The sequence below is a fragment of the Cajanus cajan genome, chromosome 4, assembly GCF_000230855.2.
Source record: "Cajanus cajan strain Asha chromosome 4, NIPB_CcT2T_4, whole genome shotgun sequence".
Lineage (NCBI taxonomy): Eukaryota > Viridiplantae > Streptophyta > Magnoliopsida > Fabales > Fabaceae > Cajanus > Cajanus cajan.
The window spans coordinates 61,713,651-61,737,513 of NC_138520.1; the positions used below are offsets into that span (position 1 = coordinate 61,713,651).

Consider the following 23,863-nt stretch of genomic DNA (forward strand, 5'->3'; position numbering starts at 1 on the left):
TTGAACTGAGTTGCTTTATTTATGACTTTTAATGAGAATGAATTAAGATTTATGAGTCATTTATATCCTTATATGGTATCACTCTTGGGGGTAGATGAATGTTATCCTCAAGGAGTAAATTTTTTTTTAAAAAAAAGAGAAGACGAAAAGTTGTGATGGTTCACAGAAAAGGTGTGGATTAAAACAATGTTGTCAAAAAAGTTAATGTGATTACCAAACCAAAGGAAATGATAAATCCCTTAGTTTTTTTTTTTAATTAAAAATCTTAAAAGCTTGGGGCTTGTATACTTGGAAAGGGTTCTTGATCAAAAGGTAAAGTTGAATACCCCTCAATTCATGCTGAGGAATGAATGAACCTATGAGCAATTCAAAAGCATTGTTAAAGGTAATTAAGTAATCATTGGGCTTACCATTGCCTAGGTCCAATATGATTAGTATAAGTAGTGACGTGCGATGAATAAAAATGTACTTTTATATTTATTACAACATTAATTGTGTTAACTTGTTTGAAATCAAAAACTGACTTGAGCATTGAAATATCTTTTACAAATATCCTCATTTTTCGCTTCTCGAACAAATATGATCAAAGACCGCTTATTTTACTACAAAGAAAACAAATATAATCAAATACCGCTCATTTTACTATCAAAGACAAATAAAAATATATTTTGGACTCTTCAGGTAAGCACAACTAAAAGCTAAGAAAATGCTAAGGATATAGGTTATGAGGACGAGGATTTAGAAAACAAGAACTTAGAGTAATAAAATTACCTATGTATCCTTGTGTACATACCATATATATATATATTATATCTTTATCATCTATCTCTTTTAATATAATCTCTTATATATTTATTGTTAAATTAAATTTCAATATTATTTTAAAATATTAATAATTAAAAAATTAAAATAACTTTGAGTCAAAATTTAATTTATAAATTACAATAATAATTTCTTTATTTAACTATATTAATTTATTCTTAAATTTTAAATAATAAAAAATAATAATAATAAAATTTAACTATACTTACAAATTTAAGATTGAACCCAAAATTTAGAGATTTAAGAAATAAACACAATACACATTAATTCAACAAATATTATTAATAATTTTTAAATATTTTTATACAAATATAGGAACATGGATTGTCTTAACCTCTCACTAGTGTATATATTAAAATAATTATTTTCTATAATTTTTTTTGTGTAACGAAAAAAATATTGTAAATTTAATAATATAGACGTGGCTGTTTCCTATAGGTTACCAAATAAATATTTAGTTTATAGTACCATGTAGCATGTGGGTTAACAAAAATAAAAAAATATTTTATACATATATATAGACGTGGCTGTTTCCTGTCCGTGCATTAGGTCCAACCTAATCGCAGTGGATGCCCACACTCAGTTATTTTATTTTTATTTTTTCATTTTCCAAATTTCAAATAACTTCTGGAACATTCCTAAACGGGCATCATTAATCGAATGTGTGATTAAGCGCATTAATTAATCAAACTGCGGACACTAATCATTTCATAAAATAGCGCAACCGGACACGCGTCGCTCGAAGGAGGTACCTCGAACGCGACGCAATGGTCCCCTCCATTTTCCAGAAACTTCCACACTCTACCGGTTCCTTCAAGCATGCAATCCGCAGGTGCGGCCCTGATCGAGCCACGTGTCCCAATATCCACGTCGTCATCCGATGTGGCGCACGCTATAACCTTGTAATTGATACGCTGTCCTCAAACCTTTCCATTATTCTCAACCTCTCGTTTTCGCTTCAACAAACGCAGCGTTGTTGTCGTTTCGTTCTTCTCAGCTCACGCGGATTCTGTGCCTGCGTTTTGGAGCTTCCTCTCGTGGTTTTGCAGATCGGAGTTTCGTTGCCATGATTGAAAACGAAGATGCGAAGGTGGTGGAGGAGGAAGAGTGCTCGGAGAAACTGGTGTACATGTGGGGGTACCTTCCCGGAGCCTCGCCGGAGAAATCTCCGATACTGTCTCCGGCGCCGGTGCGTCTCTCCGATCCTTCGCTAGCCGGAGATTCCTGGAAGGACGTGTGCGGCGGTGGTTGCGGATTCGCCATGGCCATCTCAGGTTGATTTCTCAGTCCGTTGACTCTATTTTGACTAAAGACACGTCAAAATGTTAATCCACTTCGAACATATTCCAGATCTAAATTCGTCACAAATAGATCCTGGAACTGTTTTTTCTTAGTCCCGATGCATTCGCTGAAACCTGTAGAACGGTTTCTTGCTTTTTATTTTTTGATAAAATTTAGATATGGTTTTTTAAACCATTTTTGGTGCTGTATTCTAATCAGGAATATGAGGTTTTTATCTCGTTAATCTTCATAACAAACGTTAAGGCAAAAATTCACTTCTAATCGAAGAAAAGCATCAAAAGCAACTATAAGACTGTACTTAAGTTTTTGTCCTTTATTTTTTGCTTTTCTTTGTGTGAAATTACGCTAATTTCTTGCCGATTATTGTTTGCTTTGTCATTTTTGCAGAGAAAGGGAAGCTAATAACGTGGGGCTCGGCTGATGATGAAAGCCAGAGCTACTTGATATCGGGGAAGCATGGGGTAATGCAGTTACTGTTCTAATGTAGGGCTTGGTTTTGGTGTGAATTTATTGTTGGAATTGATTTTGCAACTTGTTCTGGATGCATGTGCTCTCTGAAGGAGATTCCAGGGCATTTTCAGCTTCCCACTGAGGCTTTAGTGGGGAAGGCTGCTGCCGGTTGGGCTCACTGTGCTTCAGTCACTGGTAATGCTTCTGGGCCATTTTTCATTGGTGGTTTTGTGTAGATGATGCAGTGTCATTTCCTTGTTTTGTAATCCCAGGCTGCTTACTGGATTGTAATTTGTTGATTTAATTTGCTTGGGTATAAATTTATTGAAATATGCTCTACTGTGATACTTCTGTGATTTTGATATTTAATTAGATTAATTAAGCTGAATGTTGCATAAACCCAAGCACATCGTTGTTGCTTATTATGGGATTTGGGTGTCCCGAAAAATGTCTAAACTTTTTTTCCAGCCCCATGAAATCCTTATGTGTATTTATTTGTATTGATTAATCGATAATTGATTAGGTGAATTTGACATTTGTTCATTCATTGGCTGTGTAGTTCTTTGTAACGGATTTTTAAATTTGACAAGCAGAATTTCAATTAATAGTTAAAGCAATAGTATACAGTGGTATAATATATGTAGAGACTTGAGAGAAAACTACAAAGAAAAATAGAATATTTAAATTTCTCAACATCTAATCCTTTTTAATGATTGATTAGGGTTACTTGGAACTCCAAAGCTAAGGTGAGAGAAATGGAAAATATTTCTGTTTTTCTTCCTTTTCTCCCCTTGTTCCTTCACTTCAATGTCTGGTTTCTCCGTATTCATTTCTACATATGAGGGACGGCTTACTACTGATTAATGAGGCTGAAAACTTTTGGTAGCCTGAAGCCTCTTCTCAAACTGAGGGGGAAACAACAACAGAATAATCAAGAGTACCAAAGTACGCAGCGGAAATAATTCTCCCAACTTGCAAAAGCCAGAGAGGAGAAACAAAACAAATAAATGATAGAAAATAATTACAAAGAGACACAAATATTTTTAATGTGGAAAAACCTTCTCAATGTGAGAAGTAAAAATCCATGGGCATAAGCCAGTCAATCAAACTCCACTATGATCAAATTAGGGTACAAGAGAGTCTAATCAAATGTATAATCAAATGCTTACAACCAATTGATATATTAAAGCAACAAGGCTTTCCAACCGAATAATAAAGAAGAAGAAACTTCAAATTAGAGTAACTGTACAAAATTGATTTCTCTAATCACAGACGTCCAATACACGATCCTAACAGTCAAAACGAAGATCACCGTGTTAAGAACCTGTTGTCAAATTTCCTGCCCGATCCAACGGTAAATGAAGTGGGGATCGCAATTTTACTAAAACTTTGTGTGGGAACCAAATTTTTGCTCTTTTTCGCTCTTCTTTCTCTCCTTGACAGCTAAGTAATTTTCTTTCTCTTTTTTTTTTTTTTTTTTCTAAGAGACCCCTCTCCACTTAGTTTTTAAGTGAGACAAAATTTGGGCTTCTCAATTTTGGGCCTTTTCTCCACATAGGAAGGGAGTGCAATACCCAACAAATCTCCCCCTCACAACTATGTGGAGATAACCGTCAAACCGACGATCTCATAGCAAACTTCAAATTTTCCTCTTGGCAATGCTTTAGTTAGTACCATTATCATCGGTATGAATTTTAGCCAACTCCAACAGCTTAGCATCCAAAGCATCTCGTATCCAATGATATCTTACATCAATATGTTTCGACCTGGAATGGAAAGTTGGATTCTTGCCAAGATGGATAGCACTCTGACTATCAACAAATAAAGGATATTTGTCCTGCACAAAACCAAGTTCCTGCAAGAATTTTTCCAATCATAGCAACTCCTTGCATGTTTCAGTAATAGCAACTCTGCCTCTGTAGCCTTGATTGCCAAGCTATAGCTCCCCCTGCAAAGTTAATTAAATAGCCCGAAGTGGACTTTCTAGAATCAGCATCTCCAGCCATATCTGAGTCTGAGTATCCTGCCAAAGTAGGCTTATCTCCTCCAAAACAAAGCCTTAAACCACTAGTACCATGAAGATATCTCAAAATCCATTTCACAGCATTCCAATGCTCTCTACCTAGATTTGATAAGAATCGACTTACTGTATCAACAGCATATGCAATATCTGGTCTTGTACATATGATTGCATACATCAAACTACCCACCGCAGATGCATAAGGAACTCTGCTCATATGTCTTCTCAGCTTCATTTGAAGGACTCTGCTTAACACTCAATTTAAAATGAGCTGCAAGAGGAATGCTTACTGCTTTAGAATTTTCCATCTGGAATCTCTGTAATACCTTCTTAATGTAGTACTCCTGTGATAGTCAAAGCTTCTTCTCTTTTCTATCACGTGTGATACTAATACCAAGAATTTTTTTAGCAGCTTCCAAGTCTTTCATGGTAAATGACTCACCCAGTTGCTTCTTTAACCTGTCAATCCTGGAAACATCTTTCCCAACAATAAGCATGTCATCAACATATAATAACAAGATAATAAACTCATTATCAAAAAACTTTTTAACAAAGACACAATGATCAGAAGTAGTCTTCTTGTAGCCTTGCTCACACATAAAAGACTCAAACTTCTTATACCACTGTCTTGGAGTCTGCTTCAAACCATATAGGCTTTTTCTCAACCTACACACATAGTTTTCCTTGCCTTCAACAAGAAAACTATCGGGTTGTTTCATGTAAATCTCTTCTTCCAAATTACCATGAAGGAAAGTTGTCTTCACATCCATCTGCCCAACCTCTAAATCAAGAGTAGCAGCTAAATTTAATACAGTTCTAATGGATGACATCTTCACCACAGGTGAGAAAATCTCATTGAAATCAACCCCCTTTCTCTGTCTAATCCCTTTCACCACTAATCTGGCTTTGTACCTCAGAGATGTAGAATTACTTTCTTGTTTTACCCTGAAAATCCACCTGTTCTCTAAGGCCCTCTTGCCCTTAGGCAATTTCACCAAGTCATAAGTGTGATTATCATGCAAGGATTTCATCTCATCTTGCATTGTATCCAACCACTGTTGCTTTTCTGCACTTTCCAAAGCCTCTTCAAAACACTCAGGTTCACCTCCATAGTCAAGGTCACATACTCATCAGAAGAATACCTGGAAGACGAGTGTCTCAACCTGTTGCACCTCCTAGGAGGGAGTTGTGGTAATTCATGATCATTATCAAGATCATCATCATGTACCATATCATGTTCCTCTTGAGCATCATCAAAAGGAACTTCTAATACATCTCCATTCTGTTGATCATCAACATCACCATGTTGCTCATCATTCGGAGCATCAGTCTCAACATTATCCAGATTGTGAACAGGCAACCGCATGGGATTACCATCAGTCAAATTATTATCTTTCTCGGGTGTAGTCTTCTCCACCTTGTTAATATCTTCAATGGTTTGGTCTTCCATGAATTGCACATCACAGCTTCTAATAAGCTTCTTTTCAACAGGATCATACAACCTGTAGCCAAATTCATCCTGACTATAACCAATAAAGATACATTGTCTTGTCTTCGTATCCAATTTGGATCTTTCATCCTTTGGAACATGAACAAATGCCTTACAAACGAAGACACCAAGTAATCATAACTAGCATTTTTGCCAAACCAAATTTGGTCCGGCATCTCACCGTCAAGAATAACAGTAGGAGTGAGATTAATAACATGCACTGTCGTGTATAGTGCCTCATCCCAAAAATGCTTAGGTAATTTAGCATCTGAGAGCATACATCTCACCCTCTCAAGCAATGTCCTGTTCATCTTCTCCGCTAAACCATTCAATTGAGGATTTTTAGGAGGAGTTTTAGGAGGAGTCTTTTCATGTTTGATACCCTGCTGCTTGCAATAGACATCAAAGGGTCAACGGTACTCACCACCACTGTCAGTACGAATGCGTTTCAGCTTCTTGCATGACTGCCTCTCAATCAAAGCATGAAATTCTTTGAACTTTTCAAGCACTTGGTCCTTACTTACTCTGCAATGCATAAACCCATAGCTTCCTAGAACAATCATCAATAAAAGTAACAAAGTAAAGTGCACCACTAAATGACTTTACCTTCAATGGACCACATACATCAGAATGCACCAATTCAAGCAACTCTGACTTTCTTGAGGGAGGATGCTTATTAAAGGATACTCTAGTTTGTTTACAGCCATGCAATGAGAACATTTCTCCAACAATGCACTTTTCAATCCCAAAAACACATTCTTTTTAGCCAAGCAATTAAGCCCTTTTTCACTGATATGACCAAGCCTTTGGTGTCACAAAGATGCCTCAATATACATAGCATTCACAATGTCCTTAGCAACCAAAGCTTTAGTCCAATACAGTTTAGAATTTTTCTCCCCTCTAACCACAACCAAGTTACCTTTAGTGAGTTTTCACTTTCCAAAACCAAAGTGGTTATCATAACCACCATTGTCAAGCATCTGCACAGAGATCAAATTAAAACGAACATCAGGAGCATGTTTGACTCCTCTAAGCAACAATTGCATTCCCATGTTGGTTTGCAGGCAAACATCACCAATACCAATCACTTTAGACACACCATCATTACTCATCTTCAACACTCCAAAATCACCAGAAGTGTAAGATGTGAAGAACTCCTTCCTTGGTGTAACATGCAGTGTAGCACCACTATCAACAATCCACATGCTCTCATCTGATACAAGATTAATAGATTAATTAACCCATGGTTACTGAGAATAACAAGATCACCACAAGTAGCAGTAGCAACACGATCATCATCATGATCCTTCTCTTTCTGCTTACCTTTCTTGCCTTTGTTCTCCTTTTTCCATAGAAAACAATTCTTTTGGATATGCCCAGGTTTATTACAATAATAACACTCCACATTCTTGTATGTTGACTTGGACTTGCTCTTGCTCTTCTCTCTGCTACCCTTCAGTTCTCTTTTCTGACTTCTCCCCCTATTTTCTATGATAAGTACCTCAGACTGAGATGAAGAACCCTGTGCCTTCCTTCTCATCTCTTCATTAAGAGCACCACTCTTTGCCGCTTGCAAAGAAACAACACTATTAGGGGCCAAGTTGGTAATAGAAATCTGAAATGTCTCCCAAGACTCAGGTAAAGTATTCGGTAGCCATAGTCCCAAAACTTCATCATCAAATTTGATACCCATACTGGATAGTTGATCTAGGAGCCCTTGAAATTCATTCAAGTGATTTGAAATGGAAGAACTCTACCTGTACCTCAAATTCATTAGACAATTCAAGAAATATAATTTATTATTCCCTGATTTAGAAGCATACAAGGAGTCAATCTTCTCCCATAAAGCTCTAGCATGTGTCTCATTTGCAATGTGATTATAAACATTGTCTTCTACAAATTGCCGAATAAAACCACAAACCTGTTGGTGCTCACAGTCCCATTCTTCTTCAGACATAGAATCCGGCTTTTGAGTAGCAAAGACAGGAAGATGCATTGTCTTCACAAATAGCAAGTCTTTCATCTTGCCTTTCCACAAATGATAATTTGTACCATTTAAAGGAACCATTTTTGTATTTGCCTTCATCATTTAAGCAAGTAAATATAGCCCCAAACCAATGAGCTCTAATGCCACTGTGATGGGGGAAACAACAACAGAATAATCAAGAGTACCAAAGTACGCAGCGGAAATAATTCCCCCAACTTGCGAAAACTAACGAGGAGCAACAAAACAAATAAATGACAGAAAATAATCACAAAGAGACAAATATTTTTAACGTGGGAAAACCCTCTCAATGTGAGAAGTAAAAACCCACGGGCACAAGCCAGTCAATCAAGCTCCACTATGATCAAATTAGGGTACAAGAGAGTCTAATCAAATGCATAAACAAATGCTTACAACCAACTGATATATTAAAACAACAAGGCTTTCCAACTGAAGAATAAAGAAGAAAAACCTTAAATTAGAGCAACTGTACGAAATTAATTTCTCTAACCACAGACCTCCAATCCACGATCCCAACGGTCAAAACGAAGGTCACCGTATTAAGAACTTGCTGTCAAATTTTCAGCCCGATCCAACGGTAAATGAAGTGGAGATCGCAATTTTACTAAAACTACTCTGTGTGTGGGAACCAAATTTTTGCTCTCTTTCTCTCTGCTTTCCAACTGTAGAATAAAGATGAAGAAACTTCAAATTAGAGCAATTGTACAAAATTGATTTCTCTAACCACAGACCTCCAATCCACGATCCCAACGGTCAAAATGAAGATCACCGTGTTAAGAACCTGCTGTCAAATTTCCAGCCCGATCGAAGTGGGGATCGCAATTTTACTAAAACTGCTCTGTGTGTGAGAACCAAATTTTTGCTCTGTGTGTGTGTGTCATATGATTTTTTATGCAAAATTTAATTTTTAATATTTGAGAAACAAAATTATAAATTAAACCTTTTTAATCTAAATAAATTTATTATTGAACTTGATTGTCTACAATGCTATTTTGGGTAAGTGCTTCAGTTGATTGAAATTACGTTTAAAGAAATGGATTTGTGTCTTAACAAGATACAAGGGCAATGTAGATTAGAGGGAGTTATTCACAATGAAGGCAAAGTGGATAAAATAAGCTAAAAAAAGTGAGTGAATGTTCAAAGCTTAAAACTGTCTTGTTGAAGTTTTGATAACTATTGGAAATTGAGCATAGTGAAAAAAAATATTTATGCATAGATAAATGAGGAATAAAAAGTAAAGCTAGTTCATAATAGTTATTAATAAAGCAGTAGTTGTTTGAAGATTGTAAATTAAAGCAGGGTATAAGACTGAATAGAATAATAGCCATTAGAGCAGGCTATAAACTTAGTAGACTATGAATAAGATTGAGCAAACTATGCATCAGATTGAGTAGACTACTCAACAGACTGAGCAAATGATATGAAAATAATAAGGGTTGTAAACTATAAACCTGGATCCTTACATAAAAGGATTCAAAATTTATCTGATATATTTTGATTATGAACTTGGTTTTGCACACAAATGAAGTGTTAAAACAAGAGCTTACACAGGAAATATATGAAGCCTCTCATTGGGAAAAACAAAAGTAAATTATTATTAAGCTAAAAGGTAAGCATTACTTGCTTTCACCTATAATTTGCTTTTTTTGAGCATAGGTAACCTTTAACCAATCTCATAGAAAAATAAAATACTGTAGAGATGTTAAAATATTTTATTATAGCAGTTGGAAAAATCTCAACTTTCAATAAGTTGTATAATAAGAAGTAAAGATGAGAGATAATAAAGGAGTAATATGAGGCATTGAATCAGGAAAGTGAGAATATATGTGCGTCTTTTTAATTATTTTAACTAATAAAATCAATTTTTTAAATATATTATCATTAAAACAATTTGAAGCTTTTTATACAAATCTAGTAGCAAAAATGCAGGATTTAAAGCACAAGTTTTAGTTGACTTACACAACGATGTTAATTAAAATGGGATTTGTAATTTTTTCTTGCCTTCAATGAGATCTGAAACTGAAACCAAAATTTATATATGAAAACTACAGAAGCAGATGTATGGCATGAAAAAAATATTTTAACAGTTTGTAAAGCATATATATTACAGAACACCATGTTTTAAATGATGTATATAAAATTTGGTTTGAAAGTTCCAAGTGTCGATAGATGGAATATGGTTGTAAAGTTCAATGTGTCATTAGCTTTTTCTACATTGGCCTTATAGTGCTACCCTTTAAAGTTTTTAACTAAAGAATGTACATACCAAGTTAGCTGTGAAAATTACTCCTTCGAGCCCTTATTATAAGATACAATTCAGAAAAATTGTTGGTCCCTTTTGTAAGGCACTTTACAATTTCTATAAAACATTAATTTTACTTTTCGTTTTTTATCCCTATTAAAGATTGTGAGAGTATGTGCTTCTATTTCACATTTTAGACTCTCTAATTGTCATTTATCATTCTCATTGTTATTGGTGTTAAGTTTTTATATGGAGCAATATCTTCACATCTCTCATGGAAATTTAATGATAATTAAGAAGGTTAAAATTGGTAGCTCATTATTTTGTTTTATAAACTCAGTAAAATGAAACAACATAATTACTTATATTAATCCATGTAATTTGGTTAAAAGTTCCTTATAATAAAGATTGGAGGAGTATTTTTTAAGGGAACAATGAAAATGTACCATGGTTAGCCAACAATATAATAGAGGGATTATATGGGAAAAGAACATAAACTACGAGGACTGGATTACATTTTTGAAAATGTGAAACAAAATGGGAAGCTTTTGATATCTAGAAGGATCAAGAACATATTTAATTTTAATTATTATTACTTGGTCAACTTGGCGTGTATAGAGTCGCCTCATGGGATACCCTGTGAGCAACGGCCAATATATAACACTAATGCTTTGCTAAGGAATATACTGCTTCATGTTCAGAAGAAGGTGAAGTGTATGCATGGGGCTGGAAAGAATGTGTGCCTTCGGGGAAAGTTATTACTGATTTCATCACTGTGGGAAGCCTTCAAAAGGATGTTGCTGGGAAACAAAGTTCATCAATAGCTGAACAAGGTGCTAGTCATCATTTTTGCACGTAACAAAAATAATTTAACGAAAAGAGAGTTTTCTGATTCCATTTCAGGGAGCTAATGGAATTTCAGACATTAAACAGGAAGCCCACAAAGCTCAAACACAAGCAGTGGATCAGATTCTCATCATGAGAACAAGAAAGTGGGAGATGAAGCTGTAAAGCGTAGAAAGGTCTCCTTTTCTAAACAGGATTCTGACAGTCAAGCATCTGGAGATGAATTCTTTACTGTGTCCCCTTCTATTGTGACCCTTGGTAATGGAGTGAAAATTACCTCTGTAGCAGTTGGTGGGCGGCATAGCTTGGCACTGTCAGGTAACTCAGTTTGTGTATATCTGTAGTGTACTATAATGATTCTGAGATTCTAGGGATAGTTGGCTCTTGTGGTTACCTTATATAGTTTTGTAGGTTCAATGAAGTATGAAGATATGGAAGGTTTTTGATGTAAAGCAAGACACCTGATGCATCATATTTTTACCGAAGTTTTCAGATGTGGGACAGGTATGGGGTTGGGGCTATGGAGGTGAAGGACAGCTAGGATTGGGTTCTCGAATAAAGATGGTATCATCCCCTCATCTTATACCTTGTATTGAGTCTGCTTCTGGGAAGGATAAATCATCAGCTTTTCATCAAGGAAGTAGTGCTGGAGCGCAAGGGTCAAATGTTCCTGGAAGTTTTGTGATGGAAATTGCTTGTGGAGGTCGGCATAGTGTTGTGATAACAGGTCAGCATTTCACTGCTGTTGTGTAGTCTTGCAAAGACATCTCTGAATGTTTAAAAGATTGTATAAAAATTTGTGTTATACTACAAAGACAAAATTCAGTTTGAGAATTGAAATCATTTATCAAATGTCATTATTCAACTAATGTAGTCAAAAGAGATGCATGTTTTAGTAATTGATTTAGAAGAACAGTCATAATTTGCAACAGTTTTTAAAATTCCTTTTGTAGATGCTGGGGCGCTTCTTACTTTCGGATGGGGTCTGTATGGCCAGGTGAGTCCGTCATTGTAGGAATCTTTGAATATTCCCGTCTTCATTTTCTACCTAGATGAAAAACATTTTATTTCTGTTGCTAAAGATATGATAGAGCTTGCACGCATTCAAAACACTCACATTTTGATTATGTGTTGCATAGGCCAGGGGACGCACAAAAAATAATGATTGCTAATGTTAGGTTGTTATTTGGAAATAATGTGTTATATTGCTTGAGTATAGTCTTAAACGAACTAGAATCGTAGTATTGGCATCTAGATATAGAGTTAAATGAACAAGGATTTTCAAAGAAACATGGGTGAACTATTTTTATTTGTTTTCAAATGGTGGGTAAAGATTGACTTATTAAGGTAGAATTAGTTGGAGATGTAAAAGAATATTGAGGATAGATAATGGTAAAATTGTTTGTCATGATGATATTCTTATTGAAGTTTGGCAATGAGTAAGAGAACATTTTTATCATTTTTTTCACTTGTTAATGAGATGTTAAATCTAAGATAATGTCAAATGAGTGAAGAGAAATATTTTGGTTCCTATATATAGGAACAAGGGAAATAATTAGAATTATGTAAATTACATAGGGACAACACTTGTGACTTACACTAGTTAAGTTAACATCAAGGCTGTCTTAGTTTGTACTTGTTTAATTTAGTTTTGTATTTGCTTGAAGGGACTGACAAAAGGGTAATCCCTAAATGTATGTCTTTATGTGAATGATATAATTTTGATTGAGGAATCAAGGAAAGGAGTTAATTTTAAACTTAAGCATAGTAGAGAAATATTGGAATTTGGAATCAAAAGTTTTTTGACTGTGTAGGAGCAAGACAATGAATATGCATTTCAATTTTAGCAAAAAATAAGAAGAAAATGACATGGAGGTATAAATTGAGAATATAATACCACAGGTTCCTAAGATTAACTATTAGAAAAATGATGAGAATATTGGAGACTGGAGAAATTAATGTAAATAATCTGACCGTGGGCAATATTTTCTATAATTTGGATTTTAATTGATCTCAATGACGTTGTGTGATTCATTCATGTAATCAACTTCATCTAATGAGATAAGGCTATTGTCTTTGTTATTATTCATTAATGTGGGGAATGAAGTAAGTAGCTTGTGACAAAAGTAGCATTAGAAGTTCTGTTTTTATTTTTATGTTTTTTGTGAACAAAGTCTAGAGTGTGTTATGGTATAGTCGAGGGGGCTTGCACTGCGAAATTGTGGGAAAAGGTGCTCAAACTTATATTAAGAGAATTAAGAGAATAGGCCAAGATCACGGAGAATCAATTTTGATTTATGCTAGAAAGATCTATAACAGGAGCTATTTATCTTATGGGTGTTGATGGAAAGGTACGAAAACGAAGAAAGAGACTTGCAATCTTGCATATGGTTTTTATGTTATTACCTTGGAGAAAGCATACGATCAAGTGCATAGAGAAGTGATGTAGAAAGCTTTGAAAAAAGGGAAAGAGTGTTTGTGTGACTTATATCTTGGCTATACAAGACATATATGACGGGATAACTATCAGTGTAGAACTTCTGAAAGCAAGTCTAAGAAGATCCTTATTAGGATTAGCAAGGTTGTCAAACTTAACTAGTAAACACTTACGAATTGAAGATCTTAAGCAAAGAAAACAAGGTAATAAAAGAAAAATGTTTTTCAGATAAATTCAGGTAAATTCCTTAAGCTCATGTAAACTCTATAAACACTCGATTCAAGAATCGAGTTTGAAATCAACTGAAATCGTAGTGTTTTACTATAACTCAATTGGTTTGAAGAAACCATTTCCTTTTTAAAATATTTTCACTTTAGGAACTATGTTTTTATGAAATTATATATAATTTGATATTATATGTAGTTTAATCCTAATTAGTATTAATGCACTATAACACTATATTATTGTAGTTTAGTACTTTGTCTTTTTATGGAGTTGAAATGTTGAATTACTGTTGTAGTATTAAGCGTATTATGTTATGCATTTATATCATTTATAGTTTTTTTTTTATGTTATCTTTATAGTAAGTAGACTCTAAAGAGTAGAGCCTATGATTCATGTCTACATAAGCTCCATGAGATTAAGTTTATAAAGTTTATTACAAATAAAAAACTAATTGGTATTTTGTCTCAATGCTTTATTTTAATGGATTATGTGTGTATAAATATATATTATTTAAAATATAAGTAAATGTTCATTGCTTCCAAATTATGTAAAATTTTATATATACATGATTATAGAGAAAATATCAAATGATTCAATGGGAATCAAACTCGCTATAAAGAGGTTTGTTGCACTCACGCAGCTACTCAACCAACATGAAACCCCATTGGTTGTAAGAGTGTTAATGCTACTCTGTTTAATGGACATTTAATTCACTGATTCAATTGTAGGATGAAAGGTCTCATTAAGTACTAAAGTTTAGAAAATACTATTTAATATTAATTATATTTGATTTTTTTTCGAATCAGCCTCATTTTAATTTATAACATTTATTCTTAAAACAATAATAGATGTTAATAGTAAATAGTAAAATAATATACAAATGAATGTTTAATATTTCCAAATTTTGGTATGTGATCATAAAAATTTATCATTTGGTTTAAGAGTTAGATTTTATTCTATAAAAGTTATTATCTCTCTCTCTCTCTCTCTCTATATATATATATATATATATATATATATATATATATATATATATATAAAATTAAGATCTATTTACTCCAAAGAGTGTTGATTTTATTCCCAACAATTTTTCTGAGCATTTAATTTGTCTTTTTTTCATTAAGTTGAATTAAAACTTCTCATTTAGTAGTTAGGTTTATAAAATGTATTGATATTTCATGAATCAACTTTAATGTGTAACACGATAAATTTCAACTATAAAATTATGAATGTTTAATATATATCTAAATGTGGTATGTGCAAGTTTCAATAGTTATTCAATACCAGTCATTTAGTGGAATAAATTTCCAGGACTTATTTTGCCTGTGTTTGTTTGTGTCTAATGATATTATTAGACAAACTAATACTTAGGGTTAGGTAGGATTCGGTTACTACATCTGTCAAAGGATATGAATATGATAATAATTGAACTCTTCAAAATCTGTAATATGAGGATAGTTAAGAGTAGAATAAAAATTAAATGAAATTATAATATATGTTGCAAGAATATGGACTCGGAATTGTGCAATTTTTAATGATTGAAGGTGTGGTACGCTAATATACTTTTTAAATAAGAGAAAATGGTGTATGCAGACAGCGTAAAAATATTATAATGTCATTTAATGAAAAATTGTCATGTATGATAATTTTATTCATTTTTGCAATAATGACTTTTGTTTAGTTCATAATGTCACTCTTTTTAATATCGCCACTGCATAGAAATTAAACTCTTTAAATAATAATATATTGGGAAAATATATACTGGTTTTGATTGTTATGAAAAAACTTGTAATAAAAGAAATAAGAATAAGGGCAAAAATAAAAAGTAAAAATACCTAATTTTATCCCAAGTTGCAGTTAGTATCATCCGGATACAATCGAACCACGTTACTTTTTAAAATTAATTTTGATAGTATTGGTGCAAGTATGTTTTAGGAAATAAAGTATCTTGTTTAAGAGATTGTCGGGAAGTGTGTGTGAGATTTTTGGTTAAATGTCTAGAAAGCTTTGGATAATCAGAAAATATTAAATTTAGTTTTCTTTAGTCCGCAAGGCACCTTAAGATGTGTTGAGTTTCATATTGTTGTTATTGTCATCAGTCATCACGTTCAATCTGTGTTGCAGTAATGTGTTAGACTTAGACATGACACGACCTCTACTTTGAAGTGCCTTCTCCTGGCCTCAACTAGTCCTTTTGGTTTTGAAAGTAATAAATTTACTTCCGGACAATACAAATTCCCCAACTGGAGGAAATTACATTACTACCTCCATCTCCGCATATAAGATCCTTCACTTTTTGTTTCTTTCTTTATATAATATTCTCTTTTAATTATTAATTATTTTTTTAAAATATCCTTTTTTGATAAACAACTCTTTTAGACAAAAAATAATAATGCTTGAAATTAATTAGATAAAAATTCTCTCTTTTATTAAAATTGAAGAAGGTAAATATCTCTTTTGAAAATATTAATTAATTCAATAAGAAATGATTAAGTGAAAAGAGAGTAAATTAATTATGAAAAAGTAATTTTAATTATTGAGAAATTTAATATTTTTAACTAAACTAGTTTTCTTAAAAAGTGTAATTTAGTTAAAGGGTCTTATAATTAGGTAGTATTATTTATTTGTATTCTTGTAAAGCATATAAGTAACCTATCTGATTTTTTTTAATATTTTAGTCATACAAAGCATTTTAGTGCCCTATCTTAAATTTCTTCTGTTTTTGCACGTAAATTTTTTCTAGTGCGGACAAGGGAGTAATGCTGATCAGCTGAGACCAACTCTAGTTCCTTCTTTATTGGGAACTAAAGTGGAGAAAATTGCTGCTGGACTTTGGCATACATTGTGTGTTACTGTAAATGGTCACATTTACGCATTTGGTGGGAATCAGTTTGGGCAGTTGGGTACCGGTAGCGACCAGCCTGAGGTATGTTTCCCTTAATTGTCAGATTACTTTGGTTTCATTAGAAAAATATTGAACAAACGGAATGCTTTTGGAAGCTTTTAGATAAAATATTGTGTCCGATAGGACCCATGTGACATTAACTCATGATCTTATAATTGACACTAGTATATCTACTTAAGGTTGCTGCGTTTGGTGTCATTATTTAAAAAAGAAAAAAAAAAAGAAGAAAAAAAAGCATTGTTTTGTAGATTACTTCTGTAAGGCAAAATTGCAAAACTGATGTCTTCACAACATACTCAAGTTACCTGATTGGTGCACAGGCTAAAAACCAAATCCAATTCTTCCTGGCAAGCCTTTCATGTTGAAATTAGAAGGGTTCCAAAGTATAAAATTTTCATGAAATATAACATTTATACCTGTAGATGCAAATAATTTTTCTTTCTACACTTTTCTTGAATCCATCTGGAATTGGGCTGCTGTATTGTCTTCTGTCAGGCCCTGTTTTTGCAATAGGTGATCAAGAGTCTTTTGAAGCTCATCCTTTTTCTTAAGTTGTGCTGTGATTCGTTAGCGAGTTTCTTGATCTATGAAGCTCGATCAAGTCTCTTTGTAATCTCAGATTCTTTGCTGTCACAGTGTTGATCTTCCAACTTCCTTTTTCTCTTCTCTTTTCTTGCTTCAAGAAACTTTTAATCAATGATGTGGAGAATGACTACCAGTTTGAATCTGGGTTTTTTTGTCTCCTAAAGTAGAATCAACGCATTGCCACTCTCTCAATGCTCATGAAACATACTCCAAGTCATGGAAAGAGGGAATTTCTAGTACCCTCTGAAGCATGGGTAAGGAATACTTACCCGTACTCGTTGGGTACTAGGTATGCACCTAAAACATTTTTTTTTTTTTATAAAAAAAGTGGATACTTAATTTGGGTTAACTTGGGTATGTATAATTGAATCCGTACTCAAGTCCAAAAAATAAAACTTTTATATATCCATAAAAAGTTAGGTTTTCCTTTTTTTCCTATTTGCTTTCAAATCTCAATTCCCATCTACAACTGACACGACACAACTCATTAACATGTACAACCTTGGCGATTCAATCTCCCACATCATTCACTGTACGGGCTTTTAATTAATCTCTAATGTCCAAACTAATTTATTCAACTTTTAGTTGATGTTTTCATATTAATTTGTTCAACTCATTGTTGATGTTTTCATTATTCAATTTTTATATTTTAATATTTTACACCTTTTATTTTAACAAAATTTTATTACAAATGTCTTTCCAACAATTTAATAGGGTCTGCAAGTGAGGGTAGAGATCATTTATCTTATGAAATAGCTAGGCTATTTTCTTCTGCTGGTTTTCCATTTAATATTGATAGGAATCCTTATTTTGTCTGTGCCTTTACATATATTGTTAACACTTCTATCTCAAGTGTTCTTCCACCTAGTTACAATGCTATAAGAATTACATTCTTGCAGAGACAGAATGTTCATCTAACTCTGCAGGAATGTAAGCAGAGAGAATGATCATCTAATTCTTCACATATAACTCATTTATCATTAGAAGCAGTTCTTTTCACAGATGATGAACAATGAAAGGGAGAGATTAAAATTATTAAAGTGTGATATTTGACAATAAAAGTGTAATATCATAGTTTAAGAGGGATATTATAATCATGTTTTAAGTGTTAAGATTTTTATAGTTGATATTATAGTTCAAGTAACAAGTTTCCTGTTTATTTGTGATTTTTTTTTTTATCATTTATACAATTTACTTAGATTTATATAATTAAAGATATATTTTTTAAAATTACGTTAATTTACCCCTACCTTAGATATTTGAAAAATCATGTATCTTTTAGCCTTATCCGTACCTGGTACCATACCTCTATCCATGCAACACAGTTTGTTCAAGAGTTTTTCTGCTCTTGCAATCCACCCCATTCAGTCTGCACCCTCATAAAGACTGGCAGCTCCACCTTCTTGGCCCAAATATGTGTTTCCTGCATCACTAACAGTGGTTGTCCCTTGAAGATCAACCAAGTCGGACCAATTGTTAGGAACCACGAATTAGGAAAGAGAAAGAAAAGAAACATTTTATTGAATATATTGAAAAGAACACAAAAAATAAAGAGAAGTATTTCTTCCGAGGATTTCCCCTTTACAAAGAATTTCTTTTTTTCACAAAAGGCTAAAACTCAATTTACAAATGAACAGAAAAAATATCCCCATCCCCTCTCCTTCGGTACTATTTATAACAAACTAATATTCTAACCAAGTCCTCCTTCCCAAAGTCCTAGCATTTTCTTATTTATTAGACTAGTATTTCAGATTGAACTCTCCCCTTGTACTTAAACCCTAACAGGTTATGTTGTATCAAGTCTTATTGTCTTTTTGATTTTCAAGCCAATTCCCATATATTTCCTTATTCACTTTGTTAAAGATAGATTACTGTTTAAAAATAGTTAGAAATTATCTTTTATCCTCCTGATAACTAGTCATTTAACTTTTACTCGTTCAGACTTCACCTAGACAGTTGGATGCTTCCCGTTTTGAGAATAAGCATTCACGTATAGTTTCTTGTGGTGCTCGTCACAGTGCACTGCTAACAGGTATGTCTCCATTATCACATGCCTCATTGGAACCTTTAGATCCAATATTAGTATGTGCATGCTTTGATCATTCTATGCCTTATTCGCATTAGAGAATTGACAAAAAGGATTCGTGTCATTAATCATGATATGGTCTATATACTAATTCCATGACCTATGATGGTTCATGCACATCCTTCAATGATGAGACTACTTTGTCTTATCCTTCAAATAGTATATTTTATGTTTAGAGATCTTGACCAGAACCTTTATTTGAAGCCTCCAGATTTGATAAAAAAAAGAAACATCATTATTTATTGAGGACAAAAAGTAGGTTATGTAAATTCTATGAAAAATTGAAAATTGAAGTTTGCATGTCAACAACTACATCATAAACTGTTTCATGTTACAAGTTCTTACTATCATTTTTGGCTGTTTATCATATTGAAGATGATGGTTCCCTGTTCACTTGGGGGTGGAACAAATATGGTCAGGTATTCTCAATATCTGAAGTAACTCTTTCAAATTAAAGCTCTGTTTGGACAAACATCTCAATAAGCACTTCTAGGAAACTAAATAAGAAATAATTAATTAAATTTCTTCTATAAGTTTAAGCCTTTTTTTTAACTCCCGAAAGTCGTGTTTGGACTATGCAAGTTAACTGTAACTTAAAGAAGAAACTTAATTTTCTACTCTTAACAAGTGTTTGTGGAAAAGTTCATCCAAACAGACAATAAAAATAATTATTGCCCAAGTTTAATTCTGATGATTACCTACCTGAACAGCTTGGTTTAGGAGATTCTAATGACAGAAATATTCCTTGTCAAGTTTCTATTGCTGGTGGCCGGCCAAGAAATGTTGCCTGTGGCTGGTGGCATTCACTGCTGCTGGCTGATAAAACCGTTTGACTCCATTTGTCCATTAGCATCATGGTGGTCGCACAGTTTTTTGATAGGTCCCACTGACCAGTCCACATTTCACAGGTGGAAAGTAGATTTGTCCAAAATCACCCATCACAGTTGGTTTGTTTTCTACAACCTTCACTTTCTTCCCCTGTCTCAGCCTTTTAGTGCCTTTCCCTTCCCTAGCTTTCCATTTCTAGATTGTAGCTTGGAACTAACATGGACATGGAGATGCAAGGCTTTTTTAGTTTGCATTCAGACTACACAAGACTATTTAATTATGGCTGTAATTTATAACGCCCTTATGTGGACGAGACAGATATTTTTCTTGGGAGGGGAAAACTTGGGGTCTTGTTTCATTCTATTCTGCTTATTCGATATGACTGTGTATTAGAATAGATGTATTTTGTGCTATGGAAGGTACATTATGTTCATAGACGCCATTGTGATTCCATTTTCGGACCTTGTGATGTGATCTGCAACTGGTATTAAGTATCGTTTTCATGGTATTCTCCTTGAGTTGTTTCCTAGTAAGTTATTTCATAGCTTCGTGTTTGTTGAAAGATGACTGATTTTGTTAATATTAACTTCTGCAACTAATTTTAAGCAGTTATAAGTGAAATATTTTTTTATTAAAAACTTTATTACATGTTATATTTTATGTAATAAATGTCATTTTATAAATAAAAATGTCACTATTACACCCATAAATAAAAATGTCCTTGAATTCCTAAGTTCAGCCTGGTTGTGGGAGTCTAGAATATTATGCATAATCTTAAGTTTGAATTTTAGGTTATTGTAATTTTGATGATAAAAATAATAAAAAAAATTGGTCCCTAACTTTGATATGAATTTAAAAATACAAAACTATAAAGTATTTCAAGCAATGTAATTTATAGAAGTCAAGTAAAATATAAATTATAAATTATATGCATGTTAAATGTTTAAAATTATGAAATTTATAGTAAAATTTAGATTTAAAAAAGTCTTAATTTTTATTTAAATAAGCTAGTCATTTAAGAAAAAGTAGTTTGAAAATATAATCTTCACACAAAAACATTATACTTTTTTCTTTGTAATTTACCTTTTTCTTTTGTTTATATATATATATATATATATATATATATATATATATATATATATACACACCAGAGGGTTCAAAAGACACTGGTATAACTTTTACTAAATGTTATATCGCTCAATAATTTTATATTAAATGCAAATTTTGTAAATTTAACTGTTAAATTGAAAGTTCATATTTTTTAGATCGTATATACGAAATTTTATATTAATCTAAGATGATTTGATATTTCATTCTTATAAAACAAAATTGACGTAATATATTCATTTCAAAATATATTAAAATATGAATATTTTGATCATCTTCAAGTTATTCAATTTCAATAAAATTTGATATACACGTATAAAGTAATATGAAATTTCAATTTAATAGTTGAATTTTTAAAATTCACATTTAATATGAAGTTATTGAAAGTTGTAATATTTAACAAAACTTAAACCCTCCTCTCCCTCTCTCTATATAGAGAGAGAGGGGAGGGTTTAACTTTTACTAAGTATTACACCGCTCAATAATTTTATAATAAATGTGAATTTTAAAAATTTAACTGTTAGATTGAAAGTTCATATCTCGTAGATCATATATGCAAAATTTTATATTAATTCAAGATAATTTGATACTTTATTTTTATATAACAAAATTGACGTAATATATTTATTTTAAAATACACTAAAATATGAATACTTTGATTACCTTCAAGTTTTTGTTTAATTTTAACAAAATTTGATATACACTAATAAAGTGATATGAACTTTCAATCTAACGGTTAAATTTACAAAATTCATAATTAATATAAAATTATTGAGCAGCGTAATATTTAGTTATAATTATATCGATGTAACTTTTACTAAGTATTACACTGCTTAATAATTTTATATTATATTAATTATAAATTTTGTAAATTCAACCATTAGATTAAAAAATTTTAATTGTTGGATCATATATACAAAATTTTATATTAATTCAAGATGATTTGATACTTCATTCTTATAAAACAAAATTATGTAATATGCATTTTAAAATATACTAAAATATGAATACTTTGATTACCTTTAAGTTTTTGTTCAATTTTAACAAAATTTGATATAGACATATAAAGTGATATAAACTTTTAATCTAACGGCTGGATTTACAAAATTCACATTTAATATAAAGTTATTGAGGAGTATAATACTTAGTAAAAATTACATCGGTGTTATTATAATCCTCCTCTATATATATAGAGAGAGAGAGAGAGAGAAATTGAGGAATTTGTTTATTCTAAGAGTAAGTCTAATTAAACTTATCATGTTCAATAGTTCATGTTCTACATCAAATTTTAATGATTTAACCAATGAATTTAAAGTTCTTAATACATAGATTAAGTCTTCAAATTTTTAAAAAATTTGAAAACTATTTGATAATTCATTTCATTAATTTAAATTAATGTATAAAATAATTTTATAATTATCCATCAATTTGAGTTAATAAAATAAAATATCAAATTTTATACATTAATTTAAATTAATGAAATGAAATATCAAATAGTTTTTAAATTTTTTAAAATTTTGCAGATTTGATCTATGCATTAATAACTTTAATTTCAACTTAAATCGTTGAAATTTGATGTAAAATATGAGTTATTGAGCGGAGTAAGTCTAGATACACTTATTCTTAAAATAAAAGATTTCTTCATATATATATATGTGTGTATGTATATATGAGATTGTTATTTTTTTTAGTTAGAGTATGATAGTAATTTATACTAAAATTTTTGGGGAAAAAAAACTCCTTTTGATTCAGATAATTTATAATAAGGATATTTTAATAATTTAAAATTAATTTATTATATTAATTAAAACTTTTTCTCTCTCTTCAACCTTTCCTTTATCGATCAGTCTTGATTTGAGTATCTTCTCTTATCTCTCTTCCTAAATTAAAAAACAGCCAAACTACATGCGGTTCCTTCTCTCAGAGTGACCCTACAATATAACATCTCAGGATAAGGCAATCGTCCAAGAAGATGCCCTATACTTGTTTACACGTGAGATGAACGATTCGGAATTTGTTCAAAGAGGTTTCATGAATGTGTTTGCAAATTGCAATGGGAAAGGGGTTTCAGAGGGAGAACAAAATGGTTTACAACATGAGACTGCGAGAGATAAGAGAAGAGAGAACTGAGTGGGGAAGGAAAGATCATGAAGAGAGAAAAAGTTTCTAATTATTTTAACAAATTAATTTTAAATTACTAGAGTATTCATATTATAAATTAATTGAATAAAAAAAAATTAATAATTTTTTTATCCTAAAATTTGAGTGAAAAAAAGGTATGAGTATATTAAAATGAAACTGATGTAACTTATATATATATATATATATATATATATTATAATTTTTATTAAGTATTAATCGCTTAATAAATTTATATTAAATATGAATTTTATAAATCTAATTATTTGATTGAAAGTTTTTTCCTTTTAGAGTATATATACAAAATTTTATATTAATCTAAAATGATTTGATACTTCATTCTTATAAAACAAAATTGATGTAATATATATATTT

At 31.9% G+C, this 23,863-nt stretch overlaps 1 protein-coding gene across 3 annotated transcripts; it reads left to right on the forward strand.

Moving 5' to 3' along the window:
- Positions 1–1,730: 1,730 nt before the first annotated feature.
- Positions 1,731–20,750, forward strand: LOC109809567 (uncharacterized). Of its 3 annotated transcripts, none has more exons than XM_083072747.1 (11): positions 1,731–2,096; positions 2,512–2,585; positions 2,685–2,769; positions 11,032–11,163; positions 11,264–11,494; positions 11,670–11,903; positions 12,109–12,173; positions 16,582–16,764; positions 19,270–19,360; positions 19,790–19,833; positions 20,125–20,750. In XM_083072747.1, the coding sequence occupies exons 1-11, from the start codon at positions 1,889–1,891 to the stop codon at positions 20,245–20,247; spliced, it is 1,470 nt and encodes a 489-aa protein (XP_082928873.1). In that variant the 5' UTR covers positions 1,731–1,888; the 3' UTR covers positions 20,248–20,750. The 3 variants fall into 3 exon arrangements, with proteins under 3 accessions (XP_082928873.1, XP_082928874.1, XP_020228494.1); XM_083072748.1 differs by having other exon boundaries at positions 11,035–11,163; XM_020372905.3 differs by having other exon boundaries at positions 1,732–2,096; positions 12,130–12,173.
- The last annotated feature ends 3,113 nt before the right edge of the window (positions 20,751–23,863 follow it).

Excerpts from the sequence above, each read along its gene's own strand:
- LOC109809567 (XM_083072747.1), top strand. The coding sequence starts at position 1,889 with ATGATTGAAAACGAAGATGCGAAGGTGGTGGAGGAGGAAGAGTGCTCG. Across the intron at positions 2,097-2,511 it reads ATTCGCCATGGCCATCTCAG|AGAAAGGGAAGCTAATAACG; the intron begins GTTGATTTCTCA and ends TCATTTTTGCAG. Across the intron at positions 19,834-20,124 it reads GGTGGAACAAATATGGTCAG|CTTGGTTTAGGAGATTCTAA; the intron begins GTATTCTCAATA and ends CTACCTGAACAG.